Source organism: Ascaphus truei, chromosome 2 (genome assembly GCF_040206685.1).
Source record: "Ascaphus truei isolate aAscTru1 chromosome 2, aAscTru1.hap1, whole genome shotgun sequence".
Taxonomy (NCBI): domain Eukaryota; kingdom Metazoa; phylum Chordata; class Amphibia; order Anura; family Ascaphidae; genus Ascaphus; species Ascaphus truei.
Genome location: NC_134484.1, coordinates 22,480,301 through 22,493,925, shown reverse-complemented (window position 1 = coordinate 22,493,925; position 13,625 = coordinate 22,480,301). Strand labels below are relative to the sequence as shown.

At 42.9% G+C, this 13,625-nt stretch overlaps 1 protein-coding gene across 1 annotated transcript in view; it reads right to left on the bottom strand.

The window, feature by feature from the left end:
- Positions 1-7,236: 7,236 nt before the first annotated feature.
- Positions 7,237-13,625, bottom strand: part of KCNK9 (potassium two pore domain channel subfamily K member 9) — a 201,558-nt gene continuing 195,169 nt past the window's right edge. The window contains exon 2 of the mRNA XM_075581786.1: positions 7,237-12,928. Within this exon, the coding sequence (XP_075437901.1) occupies positions 12,087-12,928 (842 nt within the window). The 3' untranslated portion in view covers positions 7,237-12,086. The remainder of the gene's footprint in view (positions 12,929-13,625) is intronic.

The following is a 13,625-nucleotide window of genomic DNA, read 5'->3' as shown; positions in this document are numbered from 1 at the left end:
TCTTGCTCCAATGGTTCCAGCAAGCTTGCAGTAATTTGAAGACCTGACCAGTAAATATTGCTTAGCAATGGTCCTAAAGCAATTATATTTAGATTGCTGGATTGTAAATTATTACAAGAACAAAGACAGCAATTTTGTATTTAGCAATATTGTATGTAGAGCTTTGCCTGACCACATAGGTGCCTAGAGTAAGTACCAAAGATATTTTTGAACAATGTGAAGTATATACTATATATATATTTCATCTATTAGGCTAATGGGGGGTGGGGGGGCGTATCACGGTGTATTTTGAGTGAAATTGATGCATTTTGTGTCATTTTCATTTTGTGTCTCTTTGCATCAATGTATCAACGTCTTTGCTCCATTTGCATCAGCTTGTGATTTGGGTAATGACAATAGGAGGAGTTAGCGAAGAGTGACATGAAGCATTGTAATGAGATGTAGCAATTTTTGCGTCTCTGTTGTGTCGTGTTTTTGTGCCAAAAAAATCAACCAGGTCTTTGGAGGGGTTTTTAATGTGCGTCAAATATAAGAAGCACTTTTTCATACATTTAAAGCAACCAGAAAATGGAGCAATGCGTCAAAACAAACTTATATGTGCACTTTCTTTATATAGCCATGGCTGGTCCTGCTATCGTTCTGCCACCCTGTCATGTAAGATCTGATAGCTACAGACAGTGACAGGCTATCCTGTGGAGTTTACCCCCCTCACACAGCCTCCCTGAGTGGCAGGAGAGGTGGTGATACTGGGTTTGTGTTGCAGCCAATCATGGTGCAGACCTTGTGCCCTCCCCTTTCGCATTAGGAAGGATGCCTTCCAAATTATTAGTCTGAGTAAGTGTGCCTTCCCACCTGGGGAAGGGAGAGGAGCTCAGACTCTCCTGGGGCTGAGGGAACCCAGATCTGTGCATAGCACATGGCCTCAACATTATCTGCTGTCCAGCACCATCCAAGGGCCTGAAACCCATTCTTCACTATATGCAATACTGTTATACCATCTGCAGTGGTCAGATCAAATAAAGATCCTTTTATATATTTCTGGCTAAGTCGCAGTCTATTGGACAGAAGTATACGAGAAAAGAACTATCATGGTAGGGACTGTCTGCAGCTCTGCTGTAGCCTGCTATGACTGGAGGCGATGTCTCCGAATGAAAAGAACCTGAGGATCACCTAAAGCCTATCCTGGTCCCCACAACATCGAGGACGCTCATCTCTCCTGGACCCTCACAGATAACCAGCACCACATGTACCTGTAGCCTAGGCAAAATCTCCCGGGGAGAGGGGGGGTTGGAGGGGGGAGGGGGGGGGGTTAAGCAGTGGTACATTTACATTGATATATCTTTCAATATATATCAAGGGAAGAATTCGGTGTTTCTATGCATTATTTTGTTTTGGGGATGGTGGTGGGGGGGGGGGAAGTTGTTCTTACATTTCTTGCTAACTTTGATCAAAATTTTTAGCATCCACTTTTCAAGTAGAAATATGTGTGTGTGTGTGTGTGTGTGTGTGTGTGTGTGTGTGTGTGTGTGTGTGTGTGTGTGTGTGTGTGTGTGTGTGTGTGTGTGTGTGTGTGTGTGTGTGTGTGTGTGTGTGTGTGTGTATTTGTGGAATAATTTTTATGGTAACACTATATTTGGCAATAAGTGCTTCATGAGTTAAACTGTTATTAGCTGTCATTTGCTGTTTACACCTAAAGGATAAATAGAATACTCTTGCTTATCATATTGCTATCAGTCACTGTCCCCCATCCACCCAGCTGTGCCTCCTCCAGGCACCCAATACCATCCCACTGATCTTTGACATACTAATCTTTTGGTCCCACACTGATTGGTTGGCCACTAGGTTGCCCCATAATTCTAGCATCCAGATACCACTCTTTATGTGGCCACCTTAATCTTACCTTTGTTGTCTTCACAAGTCTACAGTACTCTTAAAAGGAGCAAAGAGTTTTTCTAATTTTCTCACATACTGTACAGTACGTCCCTACGCACACTATACAGAGAGACAAACACACAGACACATATGTAAATGCACGCAAACTCAAAATATTAACCTCTAATAAATTCAACACAAACTGTTCATACTATTCTGTAATATCTTTAAGTGTGTCATGAATATGGTGATATCTGTTTTTCAGCAACATAAGCCAGTATCACTTTTCAAGTAAATTCGTGTAGACCAGGGGTGGGGAACCTTTTTTCTGCCAAGGGCCATTTTGATATTTATAAAATCATTCGAGGGCCATCCAAAATTATCAACTTAAAAATTAGCCTGCTATTTTTGGTCAAACATTTAATGAACTCACCACTAATGTGATGGCTGGAACTGCTTCTCTTTGGGTGACTGACTGACTCTTGGGTGGTGGGTGACTATGACTGACTGTGGGTTGGTGTCTGTGCACACGCACACGCGCACACGCACACGCACACGCACAGAAATCGGGCAGGGGGTAGGGAAATCAGACTCTCAGACCCACTCTCTCGCTCAGACTCTCAGACCCACTCTCTCTCTCAGACTCTCAGACCCACTCTCTCTCAGACCCACTCTCTCTCAGACTCTCAGACCCACTCACAGACTCAGACCCACTCACAGACTCTCAGACCCACTCTCTCTCAGACTCTCAGACCCACTCTCACTCAGACTCTCAGACCCACTCTCACTCATACTCTCAGACCCACTCTCACTCAGACGGTCAGACCCACTCTCACTCAGACTGTCAGACCCACTCTCAGACTGTCAGACCCACTCTCAAGACTCTCAGACACACACTCTCAGGCACACACTCTCAGACACACACTCTCTCAGACACACACTCTCTCAGACACAAACTCTCTCAGGCACACACTCTCTCAGACACACACTCTCTGAGACACACACTCTCTCAGGCACACACTCTCTCAGGCACACACTCTCTGAGACACACACTCTCTCAGACACATACACTCTCTCAGACACACACTCTCTCTCTCTAAGACACACACACTTTCTCTCCCTAAGACACACACTCTCCCTCTCTCAGATACACACTCTCCCTCTCTCAGACACACACTCTTCCTCTCTCAGACACACACTCTCCCTCTCTCAGACACACACTCTCACTCTCTCAGACACACACTCTTCCTCTCTCAGACACACACTCTCCCTCTCTCAGAAACACACTCTCCCTCTCTCAGACACACACTCTCCCTCTCTCAGACACACACTCTCCCTCTCTCAGACACACACTCTCCCTCTCTCAGACACACACTCTCACTCTCTCAGACACACACTCTCCCTCTCTCAGACACACACTCTCCCTCTCTCAGACACACACTCACTCTCTCTCTCAGACACACACACACACTCTCTCTCAGACACACACACTCTCTTTCAGACACACACACACACACTCTCTCAGACACACACACACACACTCTCTCTCAGACACACACACACTCTCTCAGACACACACACACACACACTCTCTCTCAGACACACACACACTCTCTCAGACACACACACACACACTCTCTCTCTCAGACACACATAGGGGGAGGGAAATCTGATCTGGCGGGATCGGAGCAGGTGCCCTCTGCAACTGCTGCTCGGTGTGGGAAGAAGGAGGGCCGTGTAAGTGCGCAAGGGGGGGGAATCTGAGCAGGGGGGATCGGAGCAGGTGCCCTCCTCCGCAACTGCTACCCGGTGTGGGGAAGAGGGCCGTGTAAGTGCACGGGGGGGCGGAGCAGGGGGGGATCGGAGCAGGTACCCTCCACAACTGCTGCCCAGTGTGGGGAGGAGGAGAGGCGGTAGTGAGGTGTCTCTCCCACCGCAGACTCGTTCTTCTATCCCCCAAGTCTCTTATACCCCCTCCCTACCCCATCCCCCACTCCTCTTATACCCTCTCCCCCCCGGAGCGTTGCTTACCCGCGCCACCCTGGTGATACTCAGGTCCTTAATCACCTCAGGCGGCTGCTGCCACACACAGACAGTGACACACAAACACAGTGACTGTGACACAGACAGTGACACACACACACACACAGACATAGACAGTGACAGTGAGACACACACACAGTGACAGTGACACACACACACAGAGAGAGAGACAGTGAGACACACAGAGACAGTGAGACACACAGAGACAGGGAGACACACAGAGACAGTGAGACACACACACACACAGTAACAGTGACACACACACAGACAGACAGACAGGCAGAGACACACAGTGACAGTCGCACACAGTGACAGTGCCAGACACAAACAGTGACAGTGACAGACACACACAGTGACAGTGCCAGACACACACACACACACAGTGACAGAGACAGACACACACACAGTGACACACACAGTGACACACACAGTGACACACACACACACACATACACAATAAGCCCACCTCTGCAAACACACACAAAAATAAGGCCTCTCCCCCCTTGGGGTGGGTAAGGTGCATGGGAGGGGGGTATAAGAGGGCATGTGGGTTACCTGGGGCCCATGATGGGCTGCTGGAGCTGCATAGGTAGTCAGTGCAGCTGAGAGACTGGCAGGCCCACGGAGCCTAAAGGGAGGGACAGAGGGGTGGAGCCTAAGAAGCCAGCATTACTGGAGGAGAGAAGGGAGGGGGGCAGTGCTGTAGGAAGAGACGGGCCAAAAAAAAAATATCTTGGCAGAGTGACAGCACGGGCAGCCAATCAGGAAAGGGGGAGTTTTTTTTTTTTAAATTATTTATTTATTTTATTTTTTATTTTTTAAACCATTCATGCAGGCTTGCTTCCCGGGGGCCGGACCAAATGATTTCGCGGGCCTTGACGCTGTATAAAATTGGACCCTTTTAAGCCTTGAAGACGTTTACTGGACTAACGGTGATTTTGAAGGTAGCAACATACAGTATCTGAATGGAGCAACATAAAGAATCCTTTATAAATACAGGTGAAGAACATATGCTGTCGAGACCACATGTCTTTTCTTTAGACTATACTATAATTGCACTATCGTCATTATTATTGGCATACTGTATGTCATTCTATTTAATTATTTACTTTCTTGACTGGTATGGACACAAATACAGTGTGCTTTGATACACATGTACAATCAATAGCTTACGGACCATGGTCCATATGTACTACTAACCAGTCTTTTGAATTTTATTGAATTGGCTGTAAGGTACAGTAGATGATACCTTTAGATTAGAAGGTTTGGACAATGTCTCTTGGCAGAACACTGCTTAATAAATACAGTATGGGCAGTGATTCTTGAAAATATGGCAAATAAGGGGCATATCTTTATACATTGTAGAGATTCATGAAAGATCCATGTGAATATGCATAGAACATTGTTTCAAAAAGTATGAATTACCATAGGAGAGAATTTAAACCAATTAGTCAAAACAACATAGGTAAGAAAACAAGTAAGTTAAGCAAGATAACCAACACTGGCTCATAACATGTAGAAACCGCAATATTTCCAATAGGACCTGTTAAAGATTACTCCAAAGTCTTAATCTATGGGGGTGGTTCAGTAAGTCCATTACAGGGTAACGCATCTGATGCAATATTGACTGTCATTGACTTGAATGTCAGTTAATTCTGGATCGGAATTCTTCATTACCCGAAACAGACCTTTTGTGGATCTCCTCCTTAGAGTTATAATGAAATGTTGTCTTATCTTGACCCCTTTTCTGTGTCTTCACCCCACTGTTGCACTTGTTAATGAAGTTGGTAATGCTGAGCTCAGCTCAAGATTTCGCTGTGTGCTCATTATTCAGCACTGGGTCTAATTAATTGTCTGCCGAGTTCATAAGAAAAACCAAAGCCTGAGCTGATAACCACATAATGTCAGAGCAGTCACTGAGTAAAAGTGACTCTAATTGAAAGGGTCAGCAGATCAGACCGTGGAGTCAAAGTAGTTAGAAAGAATACAATGCATATTAATGCTTAACAAATATACATTGCATAAAATGACACATATTTTAATAGTATGGCTTATTGCAAGCTGTTTGTTTTGTTCCACTATCTTCCCGTGAGAGGCAAACTAGTTCCAAGTTATATAGTTACATAGTGACACAGTAGATGAGGTTGAAAAAAGACATGCGTCCATCAAGTTCAACCTATGCTAAATTTAGACGTGGCAATTACTGTAGAATCAGCTTTGCGAGGATGCCTGCTGCAGGAATGCAGGACGTTTACCACTGTATTTGTAATTAACTGGAGCAGAGGGAGGGTGTCATTTATCTGACGTGGTCAGACACAAAGATTAAAAAGTTGCCCTTCCAATTTCCTACTAAAGTTAAATACGCGGTCACGAAACGAGGTCATGTAGATGACACTGCAGACTCTGCTGCTTTCATCTCTGGTTTTAGCCTGCCGTGTATATGTATCTGCAAATTAATACTGTGCCAGGAAGGTGTTCTTCACTTGCTATTATTAAGCATTTAGATACTGCCGCTTCCAGCCCTGCTGTAAATTATACTGCATACTTTGAGCAAGTCTACAAGTCTGTGGACTCCACTAAAATTTTAATTAAGTGTCTGCAAAGTCGTTTATAAATGTAATAATTATCTTCCAGTTTTGTACATACAGTATTTATTTTATTAAATGGCGGGCACATTTCGGAGAATTCACATATCTTGGATTAGGTTACAACAGATTATTTCCGACACACATAAAATAAACCTGAAAGCTACAACACATATATTGCTTTTATTCTTAAAGTTTCAAATTACCTTTCTACTTTTTTTTTCTCACTCAATAATGATATAGATGTTTAGGGGGATATTCCAGTAGCCGTCTGTTTGTCCTTGTAAAATTGCATGGCCAGACATGGGCATAAGTCACGGAATAAGATTTGACCCCTTCCCGCATTCTGCATTTCCAATCGCATCGTTTAAACTGCGTCTTTAAAAAGTGACAAATCGCATGGATTGTACTAGGGGGAGGGGAAATGGAGAGAAAGGGGAGTGGAAGGGGAGTGGAAGGGGAGGGGGAAAGGGAAGGGGAAGGAGAGGGGGAAGGGTAGAGGAAGTGGAGGGGAAAGGGAGAGAAAGGGGAGAGAAAGGGGAGAGAAAGGGGAGAGAAAGGGGAGAGAAAGGGGAGAGAAAGGGGAGAGGAAGGGGAGAGGAAAGGGAGAGGGAGGGGAAGGGGAGAGGAATATGAGAGGGAGGGGAAGGGGAGGGGAAGGAGAGGGGGAAGTGGAGGGGAAAGGGAGAGAAAAGGGAGAGAAAGGGGAAAGGGGACAGGAAGGGGAGAGGGGAGGGGAAGGGGAGAGGAAGAGGAGAGGGAGGGGAAGGGGAGGGGAGCAGAAGAGGGGAGGGGAAGGAGATATTAGCATATGTCACAGGTTCTCAAGTGTGCTCTATGTTGTGCACACGGCACATTGAACTGGCAACCATGAAGTGAAAGGCGCCTGCTTTTAAATGAAGCCAGGGCAGGAGGGTACAGGTGTGAGCAGTAGAGCTCAAACTTATGTTGTGACAATAGACCTTCCCAGCACTTGGTTAAGTTCAATGCTAGAGCTACTGCCATGAATAGCAGAGGCTGTGGATTCTAGTCCTGTTGAATCTGATACCAGGAACCTGTTCATTACAAGGGGCCTTAGACTTGTCAGTATAATTCTTATAACAATCTTTTAGGAGGAGTGGAGCGTGAATCATTGAAATAGGCTTTTGCATATTCTATTAGCATATCTCCCAGACGTGCTCCTTTTTCAGCACAGGTGCCTCTCCATCTGTTATTTCTAGAGACGTTTGAGGGGATAGATGTAGAATTTGGAACACTACTAAAGTTGGTCTCTCAGTCGTCTTATTATTTCAGGCTCTGGAGGAAGTTGGGTGTCGAGAACAAAACAGTGAGTTATTTGAAGTGGTTTAGGCTTTTTGAGTTAACGGAACTACTAGAATCAATGGGAGTTTGAGCTCTTTGATCAATCCGCTTGGATTTGCAGAGTTGGAATGGAAGCGCTTCTAAAAAAACAAAAATGTTTCCACATGGTTTGGACATGGGAGACGGGCTTACAGAAAACCTGCAAATCTGGGCGGAAAGGGCCCTTTATGCACAGATATGCACAATGGCAGCTACTAGAATAACCCGCTGAGTGTTCACTAAATCTATTAATTTAATTAAGGAAGTACTGGAGTCATTATCTCAAGTGCAGAATGACTATGGCTCCAAATGACCTGTAACCAGGCCAAAAAATATTATGTTTAAGGTGAATTTAAGTATAGGGCAGATGTGGCTGGAGTCGTGGAAAGCATTCAGTTAAATGAGAAGGTTGTTGGAGAGGGGTGGAGCACAAAAGAAAAACGAGACGTGAGGAAGTGAAAAACTGTGCTTAAGTTAGGAGAGTGGACAATTTTAGAGAGAACTGTGTGAACTCATTAATTGCCACCCATCAATATAAATGATTTGTTCCTGGAGCTGAGCAGTTGATAACAGTCAATTGGAGGCTGTGGCACCTCCCCCCAGAGCTCACTCCTCCTCCTTCACCTTTTTAACTTGGGAGGTAATTTCATTTGCTGCAGGAACAAGATCTATAATGGTTCTTCCCCTCTTACAGAGGTAAAAGGAAGGGTTCACAGTGTAGTGTAGGACCTGCATTTATTTGATTATACCTTGACGTTGGTAGGCTTATGACGCTTTGGCCAAAGGGTTAACTAAATAACCAAGTATTTAATATTATTATTATTGAAGTATTTTACTTTATACTTTTCATCATATATGTTTTGTCAATTGGATGTAGCATTGGGCACCCCCTGTCTCTTGTGGTAACACCCTCAAATCTGCCCTTAAAATAACAGAATAAAGGTTAGGTAGGATGTGGTAAGATAGGGAGTAGCAGCTTTTATGGAACAGGGACCTCTAGTTTGGCAAGCATGTTTCTTCCTTTGTACAGATGTACAGTAGCAGCTGTTATTGCATTGCAGCGAGATATAAAACACACAACACGCGGAGCAGCTGACACTGTAATGCAAGTCCAGTAGCTGTGGGCAAAAAAAGGGGTGGGACTGGCATGGCAGTGCGTGCAATAACGCCTGCAACATCTGTATACTACGTCATTTTGGATTAATGGCTACGTTTCAATGTTTTAAATAATGAAACCAAAAAAGTGGAGACAAATAAAATAATAATAAATAAAAATAAAATGAAATGCTGGGTGTTTTGATTGATGTCACAGCAATAGAAGGAACTTGCCAGATGAAGGCACTAATTTCAGTGGGGGAGAAAGGAGGCTCTGTCCCGCATGGACTTGGTGCATTGGGAGAGACACTGCTATGGCCCACGCCAGGTGACAGGGTGTAATGATGTCTTCTCATGGTTGGAGAGGCGGTGCTAGAGTCCATGCTTGATGGCAGAATTTGGTGCTGCCCTCTCAGGTAGATTCGGCGCTAATACTCCATGGGGGTTGACAGGGCATGGTGTTTTCTTCAAATGGGGGGAGAGGCGGTGTAACAGACCACGCTTGGTGGCAAGGTGTGGTGATGCCCTCTCATTCAATGTTAGTAATGTCTTTTGAATTAAACCACGAGCAGGTACAGACGGTGGCTGGTGTACAGTACATGTTTGTTGGAACTCTCCATAAATGTGGTGCTGGCAAGGTCCTCAATGTATTTATAAAACTATGAATAATATTAGGTGGCCATGTTCACCCACAATTGTGTTGTGGTGTTTTTTACGTAGGAGTAAATCACGGGAAGGTATGTGGGGTGGTATGGCCATAAATTAAAGGGGTAATTGTGGATTCCTCCAGTTAATATAGTCACTGTTTTGCAGACTGGAAGCTTACTTTGTAACTCTGGTTCAACTTTTTTCTCAACTGCTATAATAATACAAGTCCTTTTACCTAATATGTGCCAGGTATTGCTTTGCCCATTTTGGATGTAGAAAGAGTTCCTGTACTGCAACTGTCCCATTACATCCGAGTACAGGATATTCTCTTGCTTGTCACTTTTCATTGCTTGCATGTCACTGCACTAGAATGGTATCAGTTTTCACAAAGTCAAACCAGAGTACAATTATTGTATGAATCACAACTGGAAAATGATCCAATATTTTAGAGTTTACACAGATTTAATTTGCCAATTATCTCTTTGCATCATATTTAGCAAATAACAAGGTCGGCAGTAGAAAAATTAAAAATATTATTTCTACATCCCTCCTTATGTGTGTGTGTAGAGTAACGATTGTTTAATACAAGTCTACAGTATGTATGCTGTTTCAAAAAAACATGTTATCACATCCTTTAACCAAATGTTTTCATTCTTCGCATCCTTCAGAAACCTTACACAATTAAATATTGTATGTCCATGACAAACTACATTGTGTCCTAACATCATGACAGTATAGGCTAGTCGGATAAAAGGCACCCTTTGTTTCAATTTAAATGCATGTCCATTGAAGCACAATTTTATTGTTCATAAGTCAGAAGAGTGGACAATTTCAGAGAGAAATGTGTGAACCCATTAATTGCAAACCCATCAGTATAAATTATTTGTTTTGAGGTATGTAGCTCAAGAAATTAGTACTTAATTGCTAAGAGTACTGGACTGGCCTTGTGTACATACAACCAGTTGGAAATTCTGCTACAGTATGTTCGGACCAGCTTTTCAAAAGCAAACAGGCGGCATCTATTATAGACACTAATCAGATCCATGGAATCTGCATTCTAAGCCTCGCTTTGCTCTGCAGTTCCACCTCCAGTTTAAATTCAGCAATGAGGCAAAAAACAGAGGACTCTTCCCCAATTTACCAATATGGCATCTGTGGGATATGCAACCTTTGCCAGTTACTGAGAAGGTCAATAGAGAGGATACTGTCCCTTGAACTCTTCATGAGACCAACAAAGGCTTACCATTATTTACACATCAAAAGCAATTAGAGACAATCTTTTGTAATACATATAACACATAATGTTCTGTCACTATTTTATTGAAAAAAGAAAATGTACATCCACCGTAGTATAGCCATCTTTTGTCAAGCATTCCCAAAAATATAAATCTATTCATGCTGGTGGTTGCTGCACCAAAAATATGTTTTTTTTTGTTTGTTTGTTTTTTTAATAGAATCTCAATTTAAAAAAAGAAAGATCCAATTTAAATCAAACAATTGCCCCAGTTTCTAAGTGTCCCGGCAACGTGCCAAATTCCTGGAACTAAATGGTAAAAGAAAAGAATTCTGGTAAGAAACTGAGAATATTATTTGCTTTTGATTAATTCCATGTTGTGTGTGTGTGTGTGTGTGTGTGTGTGTGTGTGTGTGTGTGTGTGTGTGTGTGTGTGTGTGTGTGTGTGTGTGTGTGTGTGTGTGTGTGTGTGTGTGTGTGTGTGTGTGTGTGTGTGTGTGTGTGTGTGTGTATGGGTGTGCGTGTGTGTGTGTGTGTGTGCGTGTGCGTGTGTTTATAATGCATACCAGTTTGACAAAGTGCATGCTTTTTAAAATTTGAACTGGCAAGCTAGAAAGATCCATTGTTTCCAAAAAAAAAAAAATTTTATCATCATTTTATTTTTTATACAATCTATCTAGCGTTAGAAAAATGTATCATGATATACCTGGCATACAGGCTGCCCAAAGCACATGCTTAGTCTGCCAAAAAAAAAAAAAAAATGATATATATAAATAAATTTGTTATTATTATTTTCTTTTGTTTATCTCTCTTCTGGGAGCAATCTAAAGATCAAAAAGCAATACAATTGCTTCAAGAATATAATACCTGATATTTGAATTTTGTCACATTGCACTTGTTGTGGGATTGCACAAACACTCGTATGCACACCCATGATCTGCTCCTTTTTGTAGGACAACAAAGCGTTCATAATGTCAGAAGTGTGAGCAGAACACCAATGCCCCCCTGCATGTGTGCAACTTTGGATTTGGTACCCACTTCATATCATTTAAACAAGAATCCTCTGAAATCCACCCAGGGGGTAATGTAAGGCATACTTTGCTGGAGTAGTAATATTCCATGCTTCATGCTCAGTAATGAGTCTCAGAGAAGGCAGGCTGTATACTGTATTTTTTTTTTTTTTTTGTGTCTCTCTCTGTCATAGTTAAGAAAATGAGACTTGAAGGACAGAGAGAGAATGATGAGCCGGCAAAAGAATAAAAGTGACCTTAAATTGACTTTCGCCTTTTCATTAGCCTGTGGTTATCTGTAAAGCTGTGCAACCCAGGGGACATGGAGCTAACAGGGGATGGGAAGAGACTGTTTTTTAATGTGCTTGGTGAGATCTCTTCGATCTTGTAGGATATGGAATGAAAGTACTGAGGGTTCAGCTTGGAGCTGAATGAATTCTGGTGGGACACCACCCGGCTGGTGTACTCGTGGGATCTGTAGCACATGCAGGAACAAACTGACTGAAGATCTGTTACTTCGGCCTTGTATCGCGGCCGACCGTGTTGTGAGTCTTCTTGGATATGAATGATCATGCTGTTCCGATTTCCCGCTAGGGATGCCCGCTCCTCTGCATCTCTCCTCTCATCCTCACTGTTCATGGTCAAGAACCTGAGAACAACTAGGTTTAGAAATGCCCCAATTACTGTCAAACCGACTAAAATGTACATAAAGCTAAAAGCCACATATAGTGGCCTCCTTTGGAGGGCCCTGTTTTTTTGCAGTGCCACGTAGTCTCCAAAACCTATTGTAGTTAAAGTTATAAAGCAGTAATAGTACGATTGGAAAAAACTCCAGTCCTCATAGTGGGAAAAGGCGGCAGCTCCAATGCAAAGGGTACCCATGCAAGAAAAGAACCCCACTGTGACCATATTCTCCATTGAGACATCTGTGCTCCGCATTCCACAGCATTTCTTGATTCGTTTCAGGAGGTACTTTACGAAGGTGTTCATTCGCTCACCAAGGCTCTGGAACATGACCAGTGTAAGAGGGATTCCAAGGACGGCATAGAACATGCAAAAGGCCTTTCCCGCATCAGTGCCTGGAGCCGCATGTCCATAACCTAAGGGGGAAAAAACACACTTGAATTACAAACTGAAATGTCAAAAGGTATCAACAATAAACCATTGCTAACTATCTCCACTATTACTCAGCATGTGCGAATGTTTGCAAAATTCCTTGTGAATGTTCCTTACATTTTTCAATTATTTGCAAAAATGTCCCATTGATTGAAAATTTGCAAAACGTTGCCAGAATTGTGTAAATAGGGCTAGATTTGCAATGATCCCATTCAATCTCTGCTGGAGGGGAGATAGGAGAGAGAGACCTATTTAGTAACAGGCCCATTTACCTACTGTATATATAACTACAACAAGTCACCTCTCCATCGCTCTCTCTCATACCGTATACAAACATTTAACTTCTTTTTTTCTCACATTATCTATCTTCCGAATAGTTTTTATTTGTCCCGATGTCACAATAATAATAATAATAATAACTCCTAATGTCAGACAATAAGAGTAGCTACATAATGCACTCACTGACCCCCATTAAGCTTGACCCCAAATAATAATTGACACATTTCAGATAATTCCGAACAAGCATGGCTGCTGTTACCGCACAATATTGCTTTGTGGCAGATTTGCAATGAATGCTCCATTCAAAAGTTTTCTGATATTATGAATCTCACTGTTTAGTCAGCTCAATGTTTTTTTTTTTCAATTAGGAATAAAGCTGCCTGAGGATCCAAAAGTCTCTAC